This window comes from Sus scrofa, chromosome 2 (genome assembly GCF_054392235.1).
Source record: "Sus scrofa isolate SSC_HxYL_T2T_F1_AM1 chromosome 2, Sscrofa_HxYL_maternal_Yorkshire_Landrace_v2.0, whole genome shotgun sequence".
In the NCBI taxonomy this organism is placed as follows: domain Eukaryota; kingdom Metazoa; phylum Chordata; class Mammalia; order Artiodactyla; family Suidae; genus Sus; species Sus scrofa.
The window spans coordinates 47,759,795-47,780,498 of NC_139384.1; the positions used below are offsets into that span (position 1 = coordinate 47,759,795).

At 40.7% G+C, this 20,704-nt stretch overlaps 2 protein-coding genes across 27 annotated transcripts in view; both read right to left on the reverse strand.

Moving 5' to 3' along the window:
- INSC (INSC spindle orientation adaptor protein) overlaps positions 1-20,704 on the reverse strand; it is an 864,422-nt gene that overhangs the window by 762,038 nt on the left and 81,680 nt on the right. The window lies entirely within an intron of this gene.
- PDE3B (phosphodiesterase 3B) overlaps positions 1-20,704 on the reverse strand; it is a 324,331-nt gene that overhangs the window by 188,956 nt on the left and 114,671 nt on the right. For 4 of the 26 annotated variants that reach the window (XM_085011950.1, XM_085011958.1, XM_085011954.1 and 1 more), the window contains exons 1-2: positions 8,297-8,360; positions 7,085-7,939 (exon numbers count right to left, since the gene is read on the reverse strand). The exons of 18 other annotated variants lie outside the window; for them this stretch is intronic. In XM_085011950.1, coding sequence (XP_084868076.1) covers positions 7,085-7,126 — 42 coding nt within the window. In that variant the 5' untranslated portion in view covers positions 7,127-7,939; positions 8,297-8,360. Of the gene's footprint in view, positions 1-7,084; positions 8,079-8,296; positions 8,361-20,704 lie in introns of those variants that run through there. 4 more of the 26 variants (XM_085011938.1, XM_085011936.1, XM_085011937.1 and 1 more) reach the window with 1 other exon arrangement.

Genomic DNA, 20,704 nt, shown 5'->3' on the forward strand with positions numbered 1-20,704 from the left:
AAAGGGAGATATTGAAACACAAAGACACACAGGCACAAAGGGAAGACTGTGAAGAGACAGAGAGAGAGCGCCATGTGAAGATGAAGGCAGAGATGGATGGGGTGAAGCTTCCACAAGCAGAAAAATTCCAAGACTGCCAGAAAATCACCAGAACCCAGGAGACAAGCATGGAACAGATTCTCCCTCAGGATCCTCTAACGAACTAATCCAGGGGACACTTTGATCTTGGACTTCTAGACTCCAGGATAAGAGAATCAGTGAAGTTCTGTGTGTAAACCATCCAGTTTATGGTATTTTGTCAGAGCACCCAAGCAAACTGTTACAGCAGTTAATGAAAACTAATACATTCCTTTAAAAAATTACCACAAACTTGGTGGTATAAAACAAAACAAATTTTTCATCTTAAAGTTTGGTGGGTCATTACGTCTGACAAAGGCCTCACTGAGCTAAAATCAAGGTGTTGAAAGGGCTCTGTTACTTTCCCGGAGGCCCTAGGGAAAAATCCGTTTCCTTGTCTTTTCCGGCTTCTTTTTCAGGAGTCAGTGAAAAGGCTGCTTCTTTTCATTGACCCCCTGACCTTCTTCTCCCATTCTCAAAGCCAAAGGTAGACTGAGTTGAGTCTTTCTCACCTTGTATTACTCCAACCCTAGTTCCATTGGCACATCTCCTCCTTTGATCTCTTTGCCTCCCTCTTCCACTTTTTAAGGACCCTTATAATTACACTGGGTCTATTTAGATAATCCTGGATAATCTCCCCCTCACAAGGGCCTTAACTAAATCCCATCTGTAAAGTCTCCTTTGTCACTGGAGGTAACACACTTACAAATTCCAAGGATTAGAACATGGACCTCTTTGGCGTGTCATTATTCTGCCTACCATACAGAGGAAAGGTGAATATGAACATCCCTTGCAACTCAACAATTCTACTTCCAGATGCGCACATGCACCAGGAAACATTCACAAAAATTTTCATAGCAGCATTGGACTTAATAGCAAACAAGTGAAAACCACCCATGGGTCCATGAACAGTGGAATGGATAAATTTTATTATAGTCATACAATGAAACACTATACAGCATTGAAAAAAATGAACTACATGCATCTGTATCAACATATATGAAGCTCAAACAGCAAGCAAAAAATGAATTCATGATTCTATTTAAAGTTCAAAAGCAGGCAATACTGACCACATACTATTTAGATTACTTAGTAATGCATTCAGTGAGGTTATAATTATAAAGATAAGGGAATGAATAGCAAAAAAAAAAGCAGGATAGATATATTGCTTCTGATGCAGAGAGAAGGGGATACAAAAGAGGTTACACAAAGGAAATGAGTGGTAAGCACTTGACTTTCTTTTTTGGTTTTATTTTCTTCCCTAAATTGTACAAAAAATATATATACATATATATATATATGGCATTTCTTGTTAACAAATTTAAATGCTAACTAAATTTAAAATATTAAAAGGAAGTTGCACAAAATGTAAAGAAGCAGCCAAACAATGTACTCTATCTGATGGAGGAGGGAAAATCTAGAAAGAAAGATACCTTCCAGGTAAATTAATACTGGATTAAAAGTTCTAGGTTGTAAAAGAAAAAGTGTGAAATACACTCCTTTTCTAAGAACAGGCTTCTAACAATCTCTTAGAGAAAAATGAAGCTGCTTCTAAATAATAAGGTGAACAATGTAAACTGTCAGGAAGTACCCACAGACAGAACACAGCTCTACTAAAGTTTTGCTTGGCTAACAGGGTTGTTCAGTTTGTTTTGTTTAAACTGAAAGCCCTTAGGCAAAGTAGGCAACAGCCAGCTCACTTCCATTCTCCCTCCCCTCCCCTCTTTCCTCAGCATATAACGTACAAAGGCTCTGTGGCTGGCCTCTAAAGGCACTTGAGTTTGAGACCAGATGCATCCTGACAAGTCACCCTGAAATATCAGGTACCAAGTTTATCCTCAAGGTCATCCTGAACCAAGTGACTTCAAGAGTACCTCCTATCTCTCACTCCCCGTACCACCCCCCCCCCACTACCCTCAACCTCCTTTAACCAGGGACATTATTTATCATGTAATTGGAGATAGCTGGCAAATTAAGAACAGCCTTGGAAAACTATGACTGCAGGTGCATATGCTCTTTATGGAAAGTGTAGTGTAAACTACAGTAAAGTGTACAGTAAAGTAAAGTGTAAACTACAAGTTTACCTACACTTGTAGTTCTAGTCCCTGTATCCCAATATCTCATGGCATAACATAAAGAATATTTTTCTCTCTCTGGAGCTGAATTTTTTTTCTTTCTATAAAATGAGTAGATTTCAATTAGCAAACCCCAAATCTCTTCTATCTATACAGATGTGTTTATTTTGAAATAAGCTTTTTCCCACGGGTATAGACTCTTCCTGCTTTGGGTTGGGTATAGTAAGTTAGGAGAAAGCACTAAGGAAATAGGCTAACTTGCTAACTAGAAGGGAAAAAGGAAAAAGAATGAGAGAAGGGTCTGCGACTGAGGAAGATTAAAAAAATCAGAGGACTATAAAAACAAGCTTCAGTAAAACCAAAGTTTTACTTACGGTTGGCCCTATTTAGCTTCCATTCTGTGTACAAAAACAAACAATGGAGATCTAACTATTTCATGTAGCATGATGAAAATATTCTATCACACATCATCACTGTTTCACATGACTTATCAACTTTTATTTTTAAATATGGCCAACTCTGCTACAATGGAGTTTTGTTTTTAGTTTATACATTAACTTGAGCATCACTGTACTGCCTAAAAATTTCTTAATCTTACACATTTCTTAAAGGAGATTTTAACCAGTGTGAACAGTAAAAGCAAAAGAAAAAAATCTATACATCAATAACAACAAGCAGTCCTCAAATAGCTAGAGCCATGGATGGATGTGGGGAGAGGGTACTCCATAATTCTTAATGGCTTTTATAAAGACAAACAAAACCAAAAAAAGAAGAAAAAAGCTAACAAGTAATTAAGGACTTTGAAAGCAACGGTGAAGGGCATGAACATTATTCTGTGGACAATGAAAAGCCATCAGAGATTTAAAACAGAGTGAGTGATTTGATCAAATCTGTGTTTTTGAAAAATAACTCTGACAGAGTACATACAGTATTTACAAAATAGAGCATAAAACTATTACGTAGGCTGATGTTTTACTACAAAATATTAACATGATATTAGAAAAAAAACTGACTCATTAAATTTCCTTAATTTTACAGCATTCTTTACAAAAATTCATAGTGGTTATGCCTTGCAAATTCCTGAGGGGAATAAATAATCACTTGAACTTAAAAATCTTTTTCAAAAGACTTCATACTACATATGTATTCTTTTCCAAATAAAATTAACACTTTAAATAATATTTATGGGCTTTAAGCCCACAGAATTGTTAAATATTTACCTAACCATTTAGAGAGCACTCAACATTTTAGGTATAGAAAAATACCTCACACACAGATGTTTATGCCTTTCAAAACCTTGTATTTATCTAGTCTATGACACACAAAATGATCTGATTTAAAGTTGAAAACTACATTGTAGAATATACAATTAAAATGGCACAGAAATGTATTTGTTAAATTCTGGCCAAAACATCTTATGTAGACAACAAAAAAATTTTTTTCTTTTACTTCCTATTAGTTTCAGCTGACTCTTGGCAAATACCCTGCAACCTAGTGCTTCTTTCCATTAACCCACCAAGGTAGAACATGGTCAGCAGTAACTAAACTTCAAACCTAATTATGAAAATCAAATGTTTTACAAACATACGTCATTATTTTTCAACACAGTATCTAACATCCCAAACGTTAAAAATTACTTAAAATCTACTCCTACAGGAGTTCCCCTCGTGGCTCAGTGGTTAACGAATCCGACTAGGAACCATGAGGTCGCGGGTTCGGTCCCTGCCCTTGCTCAGTGGGTTAACGATCCGGCGTTGCCGTGAGCTGTGGTGTAGGTTGCAGACGCGGCTCGGATCCCGCGTTGCTGTGGCTCTGGCGTAGGCTGGTGGCTACAGCTCCGATTCAACCCCTAGCCTGGGAACCTCCATATGCCGCGGGAGCGGCCCAAGAGATAGCAACAACAACAATAACAAAAGACAAAAAAAAAAAAAAATCTACTCCTACAATTAAAAATGTTTATTTATATTAATATGTTTTCAATTGTTTTTCAAAGATGTTAAAAAAATGTTTAAATTCTTAAGGAAATGACAGCGTAATAATTTTATCGATCCAAAAATGAATGTCTGCATATTCTTGTTAAAAGTTCTTTCTCTTCAAAAAATACAGAATATTCGTTCAGATCCAAATACCACACCTTGGAAAATACAGGTTAATAGTATCAATAATAAGCATTTAAGTAAAACTTCAAGATCTACTAACTTGCGAAGTTTTATTCATGTTTTTATTCACACCTTACAAAAAGTATAAACTAAATAAAAGAATAAATTCAAGAATTGGAAGGTAGTACAGAATTCAACAATTCTCCTGATATGACAGGAAAGACTAGGAAAGGCTCACTGACTTTCCAATATGACAGTAGAGCCAAAACTTAACCCTCGAACGTCTATGAATCCAGGTTATTTTTCTTTTTTTCTTTTTGCTTTTTAGGGCCTCACTCTCGGCATATGGAGGTTCCCAGGCTAGGGGTCTAATCAGAACTACGGCTGCCAGCCTACACCACAGCCACAACAACATCAGGTCCGAGCCACGTCTGCAACCTACACCACAGCTGAGGGCAATGCAGGATCCTTAACCCACTGAGCGAGGCCAGGGACTGAACCCAGAACCACGGACTTATCTCTGCTGTGCCATAACGGGAACTCCCCCAGGACATTTTTCCCCTGTATCAGTTTCTACCCAAAACTGTTTGTCTCTCTTCACTTTCTGAAATGAGAGTGATTTTACAATTGTCATATACGAAGTTTAGCACTTTGAAAAACAGAAAAATCTCTTGATTTTATTCCCATAAAAATATTGGCTCCCTCTTAATTTCTTTCATAAAGCATACATGCAAACAAAACCACAGATCCACTGTTAAACTTCAGGAAAAAGCATAAGTAAAAATTTTTGTTATTACAATTGCTCCCAAGTTAAAAATACTTAGTAGTTTCTAGTAATACCCAAAGAGTATTATATAATGACACTGAGCATTAAGTAACCATATATAAACCCTTGAACTACTAGTATATATTTAAGACCCCACCCAAATGTTCCTATTCATAGTGGAATGCGAAGAAGGGTTTCCTGCACTAATAAAATATGCCCTTTTTAAAAGCACAAATTGTATTTTCCTCTAATATAAACTGACAAAGCTCCGTAGCATAACAACGCTGCACTTAGTTAACAGCTGAAAAAGGGTTGCTATGATGGAAAGGGCACCAGACCAGGACTAAGAAGACCAGGAATTTTCAATTTATAAGATTGACAACCACAATTCTCTATGCCAATATATTACAATTAGGTTATGTTAAACTGTAATGCAGTTAAGCTCAGGAAAATTGTCTGCAAATGTGATGAAACTGTGCTAAAACACTTTGCTGGTGTTAAAAAATGCACCCAATTCACAAATAGTCAAATGTCAAATGCTTTTCTCCCAGTCTACACAACTGCTCTACAGTGAATCTTCTCATGACAATTTTTCTCCTGATACATATTTTTAAGCATTGTCTCTCATCGCTGGCAGTAAACTGAAAAAAAAAAAAAAAAAAAAAAAAAAAAAAAGGCATTACATCTTTTGACCATTTCTTGAAGCATTTGGCTAAATAACTACAGGCCACAAAAGCAGCCTCTGAAAGCACTTTTCAGGAAGCAAGGTGTTGTCTCTAAGTACTACACATAGTGTAGTAGCTTGTAGTTTTAACTTAAAGAGCAAAGAGCTTCAGATGTAGTAAGAATAAGAAACTTCTGTTTCAAATATATTGGGTCTCTGGTGCAGAACATATCACTAATCAAGAAGTCTGAAAACCAATGGTATAGACTCCTACTTAAGCAAAATCTCTACACTCATCCTTTTAGTTGTTTAGCAGACAGCACTGAAAACTGGAACACCTAGTTTCAAATTCCAGCACTGCCACTTACTAGATGTGTGACGCTGGGTAATATCTATAAGCCTCAATATTTGTTCATCTCTAACTTGAGGTTAATGTCATCTGTCATAGAGGATCCTTGTAAGGATTTAAGACATTGTAAGTATTTTGCATTTAGTAAGTGCTCAGTGAATAGAACTATAGTTAGTGAGTTTCTCCCCAAGGTAGAACAGGTAAGATTTCCCAAGGCTACATAAAGACAGAAACTCTCCCCCTAATGATGATGATTTCAATTCCTTTACAAAACAAAACCATGTAAAAACCTACAGGAAAAGAAATTGTAAATGCTTTTGGCATATTTCCAAACATTACTAAGTTTAAAGGTTAAATTGTTACAACACCCTCCTACTTATGCAACAAACACGACCCTGAGTTAGTCTGTAAAAGATTTTATTAGCCTGTACTTCTGAAAAATGCAGCGGGGGGGGGGTCTTAAAATTATTCCGAGTCTTTTCATCTAAATTAACAAATCTCCGTTCCCAAACTCACCACTGTTCCTTTTATTGTAAGATCTCAGACTTGTCCTCTTAATTATCCAGAATAATTAAACCACACTGATTAAAATGCACATGTATATATATTCACTCATTCTAATGACTGCATGTTATCTTCGGCGAGACATCATCATTATAACAGCAACAGATAAATGGCTTCACAAAGATACACATCAGACTCTGCCAAAGTGGGAGTAGTCAATCTATTAAAGTTCAAAATAATTCATTTCATTCTGAGAATGCGTCCAATGCATAGCAAACTCTTTAAAAAGTGCAATATGCCTAGTCTGCTACTTCATTTCTATTCAAAGATAAAAGGTACTTTTGCCTTTTAAAAAAGCTTCTTGTATTTCAGGAACTTTTTCCAGAACAAAACTTTTCTTTTTTTCACCCTGGAAGTTAACATGCTTTCAAACACGCTAATTCAACTCGGGAACTGAAGCGATAAAACCGCCCTCCCTTCCTTACCAAACCTTGCTTTCTGGTAACATACCTGTTCTCTCGAAACGCAAGGCAACGAAGGTCTCCTAAACATTTTGCAACTTCCATAGTAACTGGCTGAAGTTTCTCCGAACGACACGCAGCTGGACCTCCTCCGGGGTCTGATCACAGGCACTTTTTCTTCGGCGGTACTGGACAACCGAGGATGATGGGGAGCTTCCCTGATTTGAAAGAAGTGATCCAGCCCCAGGGCCAGCAGGCAGCCGACGCTCCCCACCAGGCAGGACAGCAGCGGCCGGACGGCTGGGGTCAGCGCCCCGAGGCTGGTGAAGGACACCCACCAGACGAAGCTGGAGAGGAGCAGCACCAGGATGCTGTGCTGGAGCCTCGCCGGGTGCACGAGTGTCAGCAAGCCCACGCAGCTCAGCACCAAGAACCACCTGCCTGCCACCGCTGCGGGCGTGTGCGGGGCCGGGGTCCCAGCGTCTCCGTCCCCCCAAGGCCAAGACCCCCACTGCTCCACCAAGAAGTCCCCCAGGTAACAGCAGCCAGGCAGCGCCAGCAGCCACCAGGAGCCGCCGCCGCTCCGGCCCGGGCCGGGGCCCCGCTTGGTCCGCGTCAGGAAGCAGGTGAGGAAGAAGAAGGCACAGGCGATGCTGAAGAGGGGGCTGAGGCTGTGCGAACAAACGCTTAACAGGGTCCGCAGCCGGGCGGCCCCAGCAGCCCAGCTCTCGGGCCCCGAGCCGAACAGCAGGGCGAGGACAAAGGCGGCCAGGGCGCCCAGCGCGAGGCGCGCCGGGGAGAAGGGGGAGCCGCGCCGCGGCTGCTGGGGGGAGGCCCGCGGCGGCAGCAGCAGCTCCACGTTGCAGAAGCGGCAGAGGTGGAAGAAGAAGCCGCGCGGAGGGTCCTGCCGCAGGGGGTTCACGCAGCCCTTCACGTAGCCGTTCCTCAGGCTCTCAGGGGGAGAGCCGGCCCCGTCCGGCGGCTGTGGATACCGCATGGCTTTGGCGTCTCGCTCGTCCCTCCTCATGGCCCGGACCCGGAGTGGCAGCAGGGGCTCGGCACGCCCCGCTCAGACAGCAGCAGCGGCTCGCGCTCGGGGCGCCCCCCGGCTCGGCAGCGCGTCAGGGCTGCGCCCGCCGCCTCGGCCCAGGGTCCCCGCCGCGCGGCCGGGGAAGCGGCGGGGTCCGCGACATGCTGGCTGAGCAGAGGGGCGGAAGGGGCTTTGCTCCCGGACCGCTGCGGCAGGACCCTCTCCTTTTGCCTCGGACACTTCTCGACACTAGAGCCTCGGTGTCGCCTCCCAGCTCCCGCGGGCTGCAACAGTTACCTCACGGCCCCAGCCTGGTCCGTTGGGCGCGCGAGCGGCGGGCGGGCGCTCCTCCCCCGCCGCTGCCCCGGCCGGGCGCGCGCCCCGCCCGCCGCCCGCGCGCGCTCGCGCCCTGTCCAGTCCAGCAGCCACCGGCACCGCCTCTTGTTCTCGTAGCTGCTGGTCTCGACGTGAGCCGGGGACCCCTGCCCACTAATAGTGCGGGGACTGGAGAGAGCGCGGCTAGGGCTGTCGGAAGACTGGCCGGGGCTGGGAGAGACAGGCGGAGTCCTTTTCGGATAGAAGAGGGCGCGCCCGCCATCCTGGGACCCCAGGCGCGCAGGTTCCCTTTGGGGTAAGTCACAGACTTCAGCCAAGCTCCGACAGGTCACTACCGGGAGCTTGGGTTAAGAGGGCGTTTATGGCCCCCAAGGGGATTGCCTAGTAGAGAAACTGAGTTGAAGAGGCGGCGGGTCCTACCTCTACCCTCATTTCAGTTTAGGGTGGGTCATTGGACTGTCCAAGCGTGCTGTGACCCGGTAAGGGTCAGCCACCACCAAGGTCATGGCGAACAAGCTCATTGTGGCTAGATCTGTCCCTCAGCAGCAACGTGGACTCTTGGGCCACGCTGCAGACCCTTGCAACGGTTTTTAAGGAGAAGCATGCACCTGGAGCGCTCTCTGGAAGCATCCTAGTAGATATTATGGAGTTTGTCTTTCTCAAGAACCATCTTCATGGGAGAGGAACTACTGTTCCATCTTAGCACTCCCTGCCCAAACATACCCTCTGTTCACATCTGTATCCCTACCCCCAACATGCCTAGAAAATCTGTTGGAAAGTTCTTTCCACGTAGAAGGCTTTTTCACTGTAATTGCGTGTTGGGGTGGGGGGTTGCAGGGGCGATTGAAGGATTAGGAGTTCTCACCAAGACCATTGCCTAGTTTATATCAGTTGGCCATGAAAGGAGCTAAATAGGATGCTATCTGTGAATTACTAGTGAAACTAACTGCACGTAGGAAACACTGACTTGAAAGCGGGAAGAACTTTGCTGTACCAAAGGGACTGCTCTGGAATTTCACCAATCATAACTGCCTTAGAGAGTGAACTGTGTTTCCCTCCACCGAAAGTCTCCCTTCAACCTCATGACAGCCCTGCATTTCTCAGAGAGCTAATTCCACATTTTTCCAGGGAGATGTGAAACCTTACTGTGTGGTAAATCCCACAAACAGGCCCATTTTTCACCAATTAATCTCTGCCCACAGCCATGACCTAGAACAGACTATTTTCATATATGGTCATAGTTCACATACATAGCATAAATCACAGAGAAATTAGCACAAGTGTTTGACCAAAATGAGAAAAGACCAGAGTTCCTTTTCCTTGTTTGCCTCTCGGATAAGGGGAAAAAATATTTAATAAAGGCTTCAAATTGATTACTGAGATGCTTTGCCCTAAAAGATAAAAATTCATGGGTTTTTTTTTCCACCACAACAATTGAATTTTTTTTAAAAAAATCTCATTTCAACAGAACTCAGCAAATACATTTTTAAGTATATTGAAAATAAACAGAAGCATCACTACCAGTCAGAGATTAAAATAGGAAACTTAAGGATACATTTTGAGTAGGGCATGACAAACTAGTATCAGCATCACTGAAGTGCAACATTACAAATTCTTGTAAAAAATAATTGTTTTGAAAATTAGAACAAATTCAGATTAAAGTTGTAATAAAGTAGTTGGAGTTCCAGCTGTGGCCCACAATGGGATAGAGAGTGTCTCTGCAGCGCTGGGACACAGGTTCTGTCATGGGCCAGCACAGTGGGTTAATGATCCGGCGGGTAGGTTGTGACTGCGGCTAGGATTTGAACCCTGGCCTGGGAACTCCATATGCCTCAGAACAGCCGGAAAAGAAAAAAAAAAGTTGTTATGAAGTTGTTGTTTTCAAAACTTAGGTTGTCATCTAAGGTAGGATGGGCATGATAATGGAAATAGTAGTAGATTAGAAATCCATGTCATAGTTTCTAGTCCTGGCCCAAACATTCATATCCCAGGATTAAGCGATTCACTTAACTTTTACAGGTCTCGGTGTTCTCAAATGTAAAATGAAGCAGTTTAATTTTGGTGAACTTAAAATCCCTTCCAGTCTTGAAAAGCTATGATTTCTATATGCCAAAAATATATAGGCATTTTTAGGATCCAAAGATTGCCAAGAGCAACCTTTAAATTATTTGTGCCACTACACTAAAGCAAACTCTGTGTTGACAAGTAAAAATAAAAGGATTTGTATTCAAGGATTACTATCTGGAAAATAAAATTCAAAGCCCTCTTCATACTTGCCAGTTCTCCTCTAAGCTGTCTTCCCAGGTCTTTTTGAGGCTAAAAGTCCAAGTCTTTCAATAACCTGTAGTTGGAGTGCATCCCTCTAAACACCAACCCTAGCACCTGAGGGGATTCTAGGATAAAATATAAGGACGTGACCAAAGGCCATCGGTTTACTTAACTGAAAACATGCACAAAAAGAATCAGCTAGCTGTGTTTATAGCAACTCCCTTCTCTGTTTACAGTCTTTGTCAGAGGTTATTAGTAGGCTGCACGTCTTAGAGTTCAAATTATTTAGTTATTGTTTCACTAGATCTAAACAACCAATAGAATTACATAGCTCCTGTCTTTAGGTTGAAGAAAATAACCATTGTCTCTTGTGAAAAAAAGACTCAAAGAAACAGCATACCTTGACTTTTTTCAACACTTTCTACTCCAGCTTCATTCTACCTAACTTTGCCTTCCGTCAAGTCTTGACATAATCTTCCCACTAGAATCATTCTCCCAGTTTGATGATCCCTGATGTGAGATTCTAGTGCTTACCACCCAGCTCCCAAGTACTGGTGCAATGCAACCGTCTGTCTACTTCTTTGTTCTGATAATGAGATCCATCCTCCCAAGCTTCATAGAGTTTTCCCATATGCCCCAGGTTATAAGCTGAGAATTTTGTTTTGTTCTCCATTTCAGGTACCCACACCGATAATTGCCAATGCCCCAATTAATTATGAAAGAACTAAAATCCTGCCTACAGAGTTCCCGGCGTGGCTCAGCGGTAACAAACCAGACTAGTATCCATGAGGAGACGGGTTCAATCCCTGGCGTCGCTCAGTGTGTTCCGGCGTTGCTGTGAGCTGTGGTGTAGGTTGAAGACACGGCTCAGATTTGGTGTTGCTGTGGCTGTGGCATAGGCCAGCAGCTGAAGCTTCAATTGGACCTGTAGCCTGGGAACTTCCAATATGCCATGGATGCAGCTCTAAAAAGCAAAAAAATAAAATAAAATAATAAAATAAAATCCTACCTAGGTATTTAGGCCAAAAGCTCTGCCCCTAGTCTACTGGCTAAAAACCCCATTTATTGACCTTCAGGGTGCCACTGCCTGCCCCTGTCTAACTTTCCAAGCAACAATTGAGATATCCCGTAATCGGGCTCAGCCCAGCTGTTAGAACACCCACTTCATCTGGCACCTCAGGGTCTCACCGTTGCTGGACTGGATATTGTCCTCTCTGTGAATTCTCTTGTTCTCTCCTTAAACCTTCATCCTCAGAATAACAAATGGGCCTCATATTAGGCCTCAACAACCCCTGCCCACCTGCCCCATCCTCTGATAAGTCTAATTCCCTGTTCTTATACCTTGTGCTTGCAACCTTTTTTTTTTTTTTTTTAAGTTAGGATTAGTTCCTAAACTCTAAAATCCAGATGTAAAGAAAACCCATTTCTAGAGCAGTATTCCCAGAAATTCCCTTCCAAAATTAAATATTTTTAAATGGATCTTAGTCACTACATCTATTGGTGACCCTATTATAGTTATTATCATGGAATAAAAGTAGGAAGGGATGGTAAAGGTGGATGCATGAGAGATAATTCTCTGTCCAGTCATTATTACTGTCCTATAATCAAGTAACTCCTCGGGATCTGACTCCTTTAGCTCAGATATATGGAGAAGCCTCTAAAGATTTGCTAAGTGTAGTTGAAAAGCAGGGGGAAAAGTTTACCAGTTCTTTAAGAGCTTTTTATAACTGTTCTCATTCTGCTTGGTTTTCAAACATTTTTCAAAAGAAGTGTTAAGCAAATAAAAGCAGACTGCTGTTATTGAAGTGGAGATGCCCCAGCCCAGAGCATGACCACTGGCAGGTCACTGACACCTCCTATGGTGACCTGAAGCCCCTCTTTGGAACCCTTGGGCCAAAAGAAAGAAAGGAAATAGAGGGGGAGGAAGGGAGGGAGAAGGAAAGGAAGGGAAAGGAAAGAGAAAAAGATTGATTTAAAACCTATGGTCTGAAGTAGATTTGGATCTGATTGGATTTGGATTTTGGAACATGCTTAGAACTGAGTTCTCTTTCTAAAATGTAACTTTTCAGGAGCTCCTGCTGCGGCGCAGCGAAAACCAATCTGACTAGTATCCATGAGGATGCAGATTCCATCCCTGGCCTCGAGCAGTGGGTCGGGGATCCAGTGTTGCCATGACCTGTGGTGTAGGTCACAGACTCTTCTCTGATCCCACGTTACTGTGGCTGTGGCATAGGCAGGCAGCTGTAGCTCCAATTAGACCCCTAGCCTGGGAACTTCATATGCTTAGGGTATGGCTCTAAAAGAAAAAAAAAAAAAAAAAGCAAATAAATAAATTTTTAAAATATAACTTTCAGAATTTAGTAACAGAAGCCCTAATTCCTCAGAGATAATGACATAAAATAGTCTGAAAAATTTTAAATATCAAGGAAACTTCCAGGAATAGCCAGTAAATCAAGCAAGATCATTGAGATACCAAATTCCAAAACTAGAGCCATTCCTTAAAATACATGAAAACCTTATAAGATTTTAAAGAATGAAAGAATTAACATTTACAAACTTACATTTGAAAATTTTAAAAAGACCGGCTTTTCTCTGGCATAGAAGAAATCATTGTTTTCAATATGCAGTGACAATTCTTTGGCCCAAGTATATCAATATCTATTTTCCTTCCAGCCAATACTCATCTGAGAATCTGAACCTCACTTTGACTCGCTTTTTAGATCATCTCAATAGCTAGATGCTATTTAAAACATTAAAAAAAAAAACAAAAAAAAAACGTAAACTCCTTTAGAAGCTTCCTCAAGCTCCCTCTTTTTGTTGGACGTAGGGCCTAGGCACATGTAAACTATTAAAGAGCACAACAGAATACCTGATACCAACTGTTGGGAACAGTACTTGAGAACTTTTTTTTGGTCGTTTCTAATGCCGCACCTGCAGCATATGGAAGTTGCCAGGCTAGGGGTCGAATTGGAGCTGCATCTGCAACCTATACCACAGCTCATGGCAACGTCGGATCCTTAACCCACTGAGGGAGGACAGGGATCGAACCTGCGTCCTCATGGATGCTAGCTGGGTTCCTTATAGCTGAGCCATGACAGGAACTCCAAAAACAATTAAAGAAGGAGAGTAATTCTTTTTCAGAGTCTCCCTGCTGTGTGATTATCTCAGCTTGTTTTCAAGATTCGTTTCTCTTCCACCAGTTCCAGTTCTCTCCCTGCTCTGCCTGTCTTCTTTCTCTCATCTCTATATTTAATCCCTAATTCCTTTTACTTCCTCAGCTCTCCTAAGTACCACTATCCCTGCCAACATTTAACCTCTCTTCCTTAATGACTACATTCATTCAATTAAGTGTTTGTCAAGTGCCTGACATTGTGCTGGGCACTGTGCTAATAAGGATACAGCCTTTAAGGGTTCATGGTGAAAGCTAGAAAAATAAAAGGACTATTAGTGCCCAGTGTAATAGGATCTGCGATATAGATGTAAGCAAGCTCAGTGTACTCGGGGAGCTTGGAGAACGGACGACTGAGACCAAGGTGGAGGATTGTGTTAAGAAGTAATGCTCTTAAGGAATCAGAGAAAGAGACTTCTAGGCTCAGTATTGAAAGATGAGACATTACCTAAATAAAGTAGGAGAAAAGATAATCTGGGCAAAGGAAACAAGCAAGTTTAAAAATCTGGAGGAATGATGCATTTGGATAATTTCAAGTATTTGATGGCTGGAGGGTAAAGTATGAATGGGGCAAAGAACAATAATGAAGGAATGAAGAGGCTAGAGAAATGGAATGGCCCTAATATGTGGATATTTATTGTTACCATTTGTTATACAAAGGTTCATATTCTGTTATATTTGTTTACATGGTAATGTTGTCAATGTGCTCTTCAAACCCCAAAATCCTGTCTTATTCAGTCTCCATGTCATACATAAGTACTGAGTTAATACTCAGAATTTTTTTGAAGTATGTTTTTATTTCTCAAAAAAATTTAAATCAGATTTAAATTTTATTTTTATTTTTTATTGAAGTATAATTGACATACAATATTGTGCCAATTTCTGCTGTATAGCAAAGTGACACACACACACACACACATTCCTTTTTATATTATTTTCCATCATGGTCTATCCCAGGAGATTGTATCTAGCTCCCTTTGCTATAAGGTAGGACCTTGTTGTTTATCCTTTCTAAAGGTGATAGTTTGTTTCTACTAACTCCAAACTCCCAGTCCATCCGACTCCCTCTCCCCTCCCCCTTGGCAACTACAAGTCTGTTCTCTATGTCTGTGAGTCTGTTTCTGTTTTGTAGATACTTCATTTGTGTCATATTTTAGATTCCACATATAAGTGATATCATATTTTAGATTCCACATATAAGTTGTATTTATCTTTCTCTTTCTCACTTACTTTACTTAGTATGATAATCTGTAGTTGCATCCATGTTGCTGCAAATGGCATTATTTTTCTTTTTTATGGCTGAGTAGTATTCCACTGTACCATATCTTCTGTATTTATTTATCTGTCAGTGGACATTTAGGTTGTTTCCATGTCTTAGCTTTTGTGAATAGTGCTGCTGTGAGCCTAGGGGTGCATGTATATTTTTGAATTACAGTTTTTTCCAGCTGCATGTCCAGGAATTAAATTGCTGGATCATATGATAATTCTAGTTTTAGTTTTCTGAGGAACCTCCATACTGTTTTCCACAGTGGCTGCACCAACTTACATTCCCAAGAACAGTGTAGGAGGGTTCCTTTTTCTCCACACCCTCTCCTGCTTTTGTTATTTGTGGACTTTTTAATGATAGCCATTCCAACTGGTGTAAGGTGGCACCTTATTGTAGTTTCGATTTGCATTTCTCTAATAATTAATGATGTTGAGAATCTTTTCATGTCTCTGTCAGCCATCTGAATGTCTTCTTTGGAGAAATGTCCATATAGATCTTCTGCCCATTTTTTGGATGGGTTGTTTATTTTTCTTATTGTTGAGTTGTATGAGTTGTTTGTATATTTTGGAGATGAAGCCCTTGTCAGTTGCATCTTTTGCGAATATTTCTTCCCATTCCGTAGGTTGTCTTTTCTTCTTCTTCTTTTTTTTTTTTATGGCTTCCTTAGCTGTGCAAGAGCTTGTAAGTTTGTTTAGGTCCCATTTTCCAGTTTTTGTTTTTATCTCTATTGCCTTGGGAGACTGACTAAAATTACATCATTTTATTTATATGTCCTTTGGGTATGTTTTTGTTTTGCTTTATTAGTCAATGAATTTTAATTGAAACTTTTAATACATGATTTAATGCAAAAGATTCCATATTATTCCTGGAAAATGTTTTTCTTAACATCTATTTGTACCACATCAGTTAAAGAACATTTTCTCTTAGATTTATAGAAAATATTATTTCTATATTTATGTTTTATTTAATTCCCAATATAAAGTAACTGTTTAAGAGATGTGTGGTTGAATTTTTTTTTTATTCAAATGATGGTACCTAGATTTATTTTGCTATGAAGGAATATATTTTACTTTTAAGAATTTTTATTTTTTTACGTCTAGTTTTCAGAGCAACAGTTGTATCTTTGACACAAATCCCCTATATTTTTACCAAAATGAACTGGTAAAAATATTAAATCTATAACTGTTAATCTGAAATATCCTGGATTTTTTTGGTAGTAAACCTAAATCCCGAATCTTGAACAATAAATAGCAATGCAAACTCTTTCCAAGTTTCCTGTTCCCTCCTTAGACAAGCGGTAGTTTCTTCGGCTCTGGCTATCCCAGCAGATCTGAAGGATTACAGCCACGACGGTGGCAGCCTACCGTTGACACTGAACTTGTGGTTAATTGTGGAGTTCTGCCACAAAACCACCTCACTACCACAAGCTGGATTCTTGCCCAGGAGAGTGACAAACTGCCAGGCTAAGCAATGTACAGGAGGCAGCAAGAGCAAACTGCCTTTTACCCCAGATAGCAGTCGTTGCTAAATTCCAAATGGAGCCAGCAGCGAGGCACACCAAGGAAAAATTTCGAGGTATGCTTTCTCCACTAAACCTACTTAAAATACATTTATGTTGTTTTGTAAGAGAAGCTCAAAAAGATTCATCCAATTCATTATCTAGCATCATCAATAAACTGGAGACTATTCATGAATAGATTTCTTTAAATGAGCATTGGGATTGAAAATAAAAATTATTACTGTCAACTAGTAAGTGAGCCACCTACATATGATCACTGCAAATAGGAGTAAAGAATGTGTCTTTGTGTGTGTTACTAAGCTGCACACAGCAGCACAGCAGCTCTGGGAACTTTATATAAAAGCCAGGGCAGCATGCTGCGGGGGGAGGAAACTTTAGCGTCAGTCAGATCCAGTTACCACTTTGCAGCTGCAGGACCTTGGAGGTTACTTAATGTCTCATGTTACCTACCTCATCTACAAAGTGGGGGTGACAATGTCCTCCTTATGGGGTCATTGTTATGGATTAAATTAATATGTAAAATGACTAAATGACCAGTAAATATAAATTTAGTTTGTCTTACATCCTGTCCTCTTCCTTAACGTTCTCCATCTTTTCAGGACTTTCCAGGATTCTATCAATTCAGATTATCTCATCTGTTCAACTTGTTTTCAAAGCTTATTTTCAAAGCTTGCTTTCAAAGCTTGCTTTCAGTGCTGTTTCATTCAACTAAGACTTTGTCTTCCTAAGTACACAAATAGATAAATTAGCAGCTCTCTTTCAACATAGGGCATATGCTACAGGGATTTTATGCTGTATTCTAATTGTATACTATAAATGCAAAAAAATTAATATGTTAATTTTTAAAGGAATGGCTACATAATATTATCATAAATTTATGCGCCTACATATCTTAGACTTAATTCTGCTGAAAAGATGTTGATTTAGGGCCTATTGGTAGTAACATGGAGAAACAGAAAAAAAAATCAAACATTAACAACCAATTTCATCCATAATAACATAAAACACAGTGAAGACAAGAAAACATTTATGTTTGCAAAAGTTTATTCATTCATTCAGCATGTGCCAAGCATTGCCCTAGGTACTAAAAGTACAAATATGAATAAGATATGGTCCCTGCCCTCAGCTTGGTAGAGGAGAAAATATGTAAACAAGAGCAGCACAGTATGAAATGTTCTAATGTAGCTCTTACCAAGTAGTGTGGTGGGATGAAGAGGAGTTCACAAATGAAGAGATGCTAGCTTGGGTACCAAAGAACAAATTGAGGTTTCCCAGGTAACAGGAGAAGGTAGAGTATCCACACAGAGCAATATGCATAAAGATGTGGAGGCATGAAGCAGCATGGACACCTCTGGGACAGTTAACCAGGGTAGGTATGACTGGGTTTGCAGAGAAGATGGGCATGGAGAAAAGAAGCTGTACAGGTAGGTGAAAGTCAAATAATGGGAAGATCTAGAGGTCATCCTGTGGAGCCTGCAATTTATTCTGTGAGTAATTAAGGAACTGTTAAAAGTTTTTAGGCAAGAAACAGGCATGATTAATTTTTTTGGGGGGGTGACCAATTTTAGTTGCACGTTTCAAATCTCAATGCTGGTACTGCATGAAGAATAGTTTGAGAGAAGTTCCCATCGTGGCGCAGCGGAAACGAATCCAACCAGGAACCCTGAGATTGTGAGTTCGATCCCTGGCCTCACTCAGTGGGTTAAGGATCTGGTGTTGCTGTGACCTGTGGTGTAGGTCACAGACGTGGCTCAGATCTGGTGTTGCTGTGGCTGTGGTGCAGGTCCGCAGCAACAGCTCTGATTCGACCCCTAGCCTGGGAACTTCCATATACCTCAGGTTTGGCCCTAAAAAGACAAAAGACAAACAAACAAACAAACAAACAAAACAGTTTGGGAAACTGTGAGACCAAAGCCAGGAAAATCATTTAAGAAACGTTTATAATAGGCCAAATGAAAGATAAAGTTCTGTAAGGCAATGGCTATAAATTTGGAAAGGAAGGATTGAGTTAATTAGTAGGGAGCAACTATAGAACTTTCTGGTCCATTCCATAGAGGGAAATGGGGGGATACAAAGAGGATACCCTGAGTCTAGCCAGGATGACTAGACTACCTTGAAGCTATTAACCAGAATAAGAAGTACTAAAGAAATCATTGAGTATAGAGATTGTGGGTTCACTTTGAACTGGTTGAATCCAAGTAGAAGTGTTCTTTGGTAGTTGGATATATGAGTTTGAAGTTCAAGAGAGCTGTGGGACTTAGAGCTAGAGTCTGGAAACCTGGAGTATACAGGCAGAATGGAACCCTGGGAGGAAAATGACACATCACTCAGAAGAGTACATAGTGTGAGAAAAGGACCAGTGTCTGAACTCTGAGGAATCCCAACATATAAGAGACAAGGAGCAAAAGGATTGCTCAAAGGATGACTGAAAAGGAAGTGGCAAGGTTAGAAAATCAGGCAAGAGTGGTGTCATATACCTAAAGAAGGAAGTTTTGAGAAGGGGGACAAAAACCATAAAATGCCACATTCTAAAAAGATGAAGACAGGAGTTTCCGTCATGGCTCAGCAGAAACAAATCTAACTAGCATCCATGAGGATGTAGGTTTGATCCCTGGCCTTGTTCAGTGGGTTAAGGATCTGGTGTTCCTGTGAGCTGTGGTGTAGGTCACAGACAAGGCTCGGATCTGGCATTGCTGTGGCTGTGGTAGGCTGGCAGCTACAGCTCCGATTTGACATCTAGCCTGGGAATCTCCATATGCCTCGGGGTCCAGCCCTAAGAAGACAAAAGACAAAAGATAAAAAAAAAAGAAAAAGGATGAAGACAAGAGAGTGTCCACAGGAGGTCATTGTCAGCCTTATGTAGAACAGTGGATTTAGGAATAAACTAATATTTATGTTGACATTAAGAAAAGTTTCAGAGTTCCCTTCATGGTTCAGTGATTAACGAACCCAACTAGGATCCATGTGGATGTGGGTTTGATCCCTGGCCTTGCTCAGTGGGTTAAGGTTCTGGTGATAACATGAGCTGTGGTGTAGGTCGCAGAAAAGTTCGCAGACATGGCTCAGATCCTGCATTGCTGTGGCTGTGGTGCAGGCTGGCTGCAACTCTGATTAGACCCCTAGCCTGGGAACCTCCATATGCCTCAGGTTCAGCCCTAAAAAGCAAAAAAAAAAAAAATGTTAAAAATAAAAAAAAGGAAAGGTTTCATTCTAGAAAGTTTAGCCAAGAAGTTTATACAGTTTCGTCATTACCTTCATTAGTTTTAGCTAAAAATACAATTCAAATAACTTACTGATACAATATAAAGACCACAGACACATATCTTTTCCCTGTATAAAAAATTTCTGGAGTTCCTTTGTGGCACAAAGGGTTAAGGATCCAGCGTTGTCACTGAAGTGGCTTGGGTCACTGCTGTAGTTTGGGTTCGAACCCTGGCCCAGGAACTTCCATGTGCCACAGGCATGGCCAAAAAAAAAGAAAGAGAGAGAGAGAAATTAACAGATTCCCCTCAATGTGTACCTGCAGGCTTTCCTACATTTTTATTAATGGGTATTTTAAACCAGTACTTATTTTGTATTCATTGTGGTGTCCTACAAATTAGGAATAAAAAATAAGACAGCGAGATTACAGATTTAGTATCATACAGAGACCAACACCTAACATAGCTCTGAGAGCTTTCTTTTTTTAAAACAAGCAGTTATCTAGCTTCAGTGAGTACTGCAATCTTAGTCTGATTCTTTCTTTCTTTCTTTCTTTCTTTCTTTCTTTCTTTCTTTCTTTCTTTATTTGCCCTTGTATCCCTTTGAAGTCAGTGAGAAATCCTTTTTTGAAAAGACTTGGATGATAAGATCATTTAAATGGTCTCATTTAATATTCTTTCTTTAAAATTACAATACTTTCACCAGCTCTGGAAATAGTAAACAAGTCACGAGATCCAATGAGAAGCAAATGTAAATTTGCATATTTAGAGCAAATTAAAAAAAAATCTAGTCAGATAATTCAGACAAAAACAAGTGTGTTTAATGTCCTTTTCCTGCTAAATAACTAAATTCACTGCAGTGATCCAGTTAACCTAATTC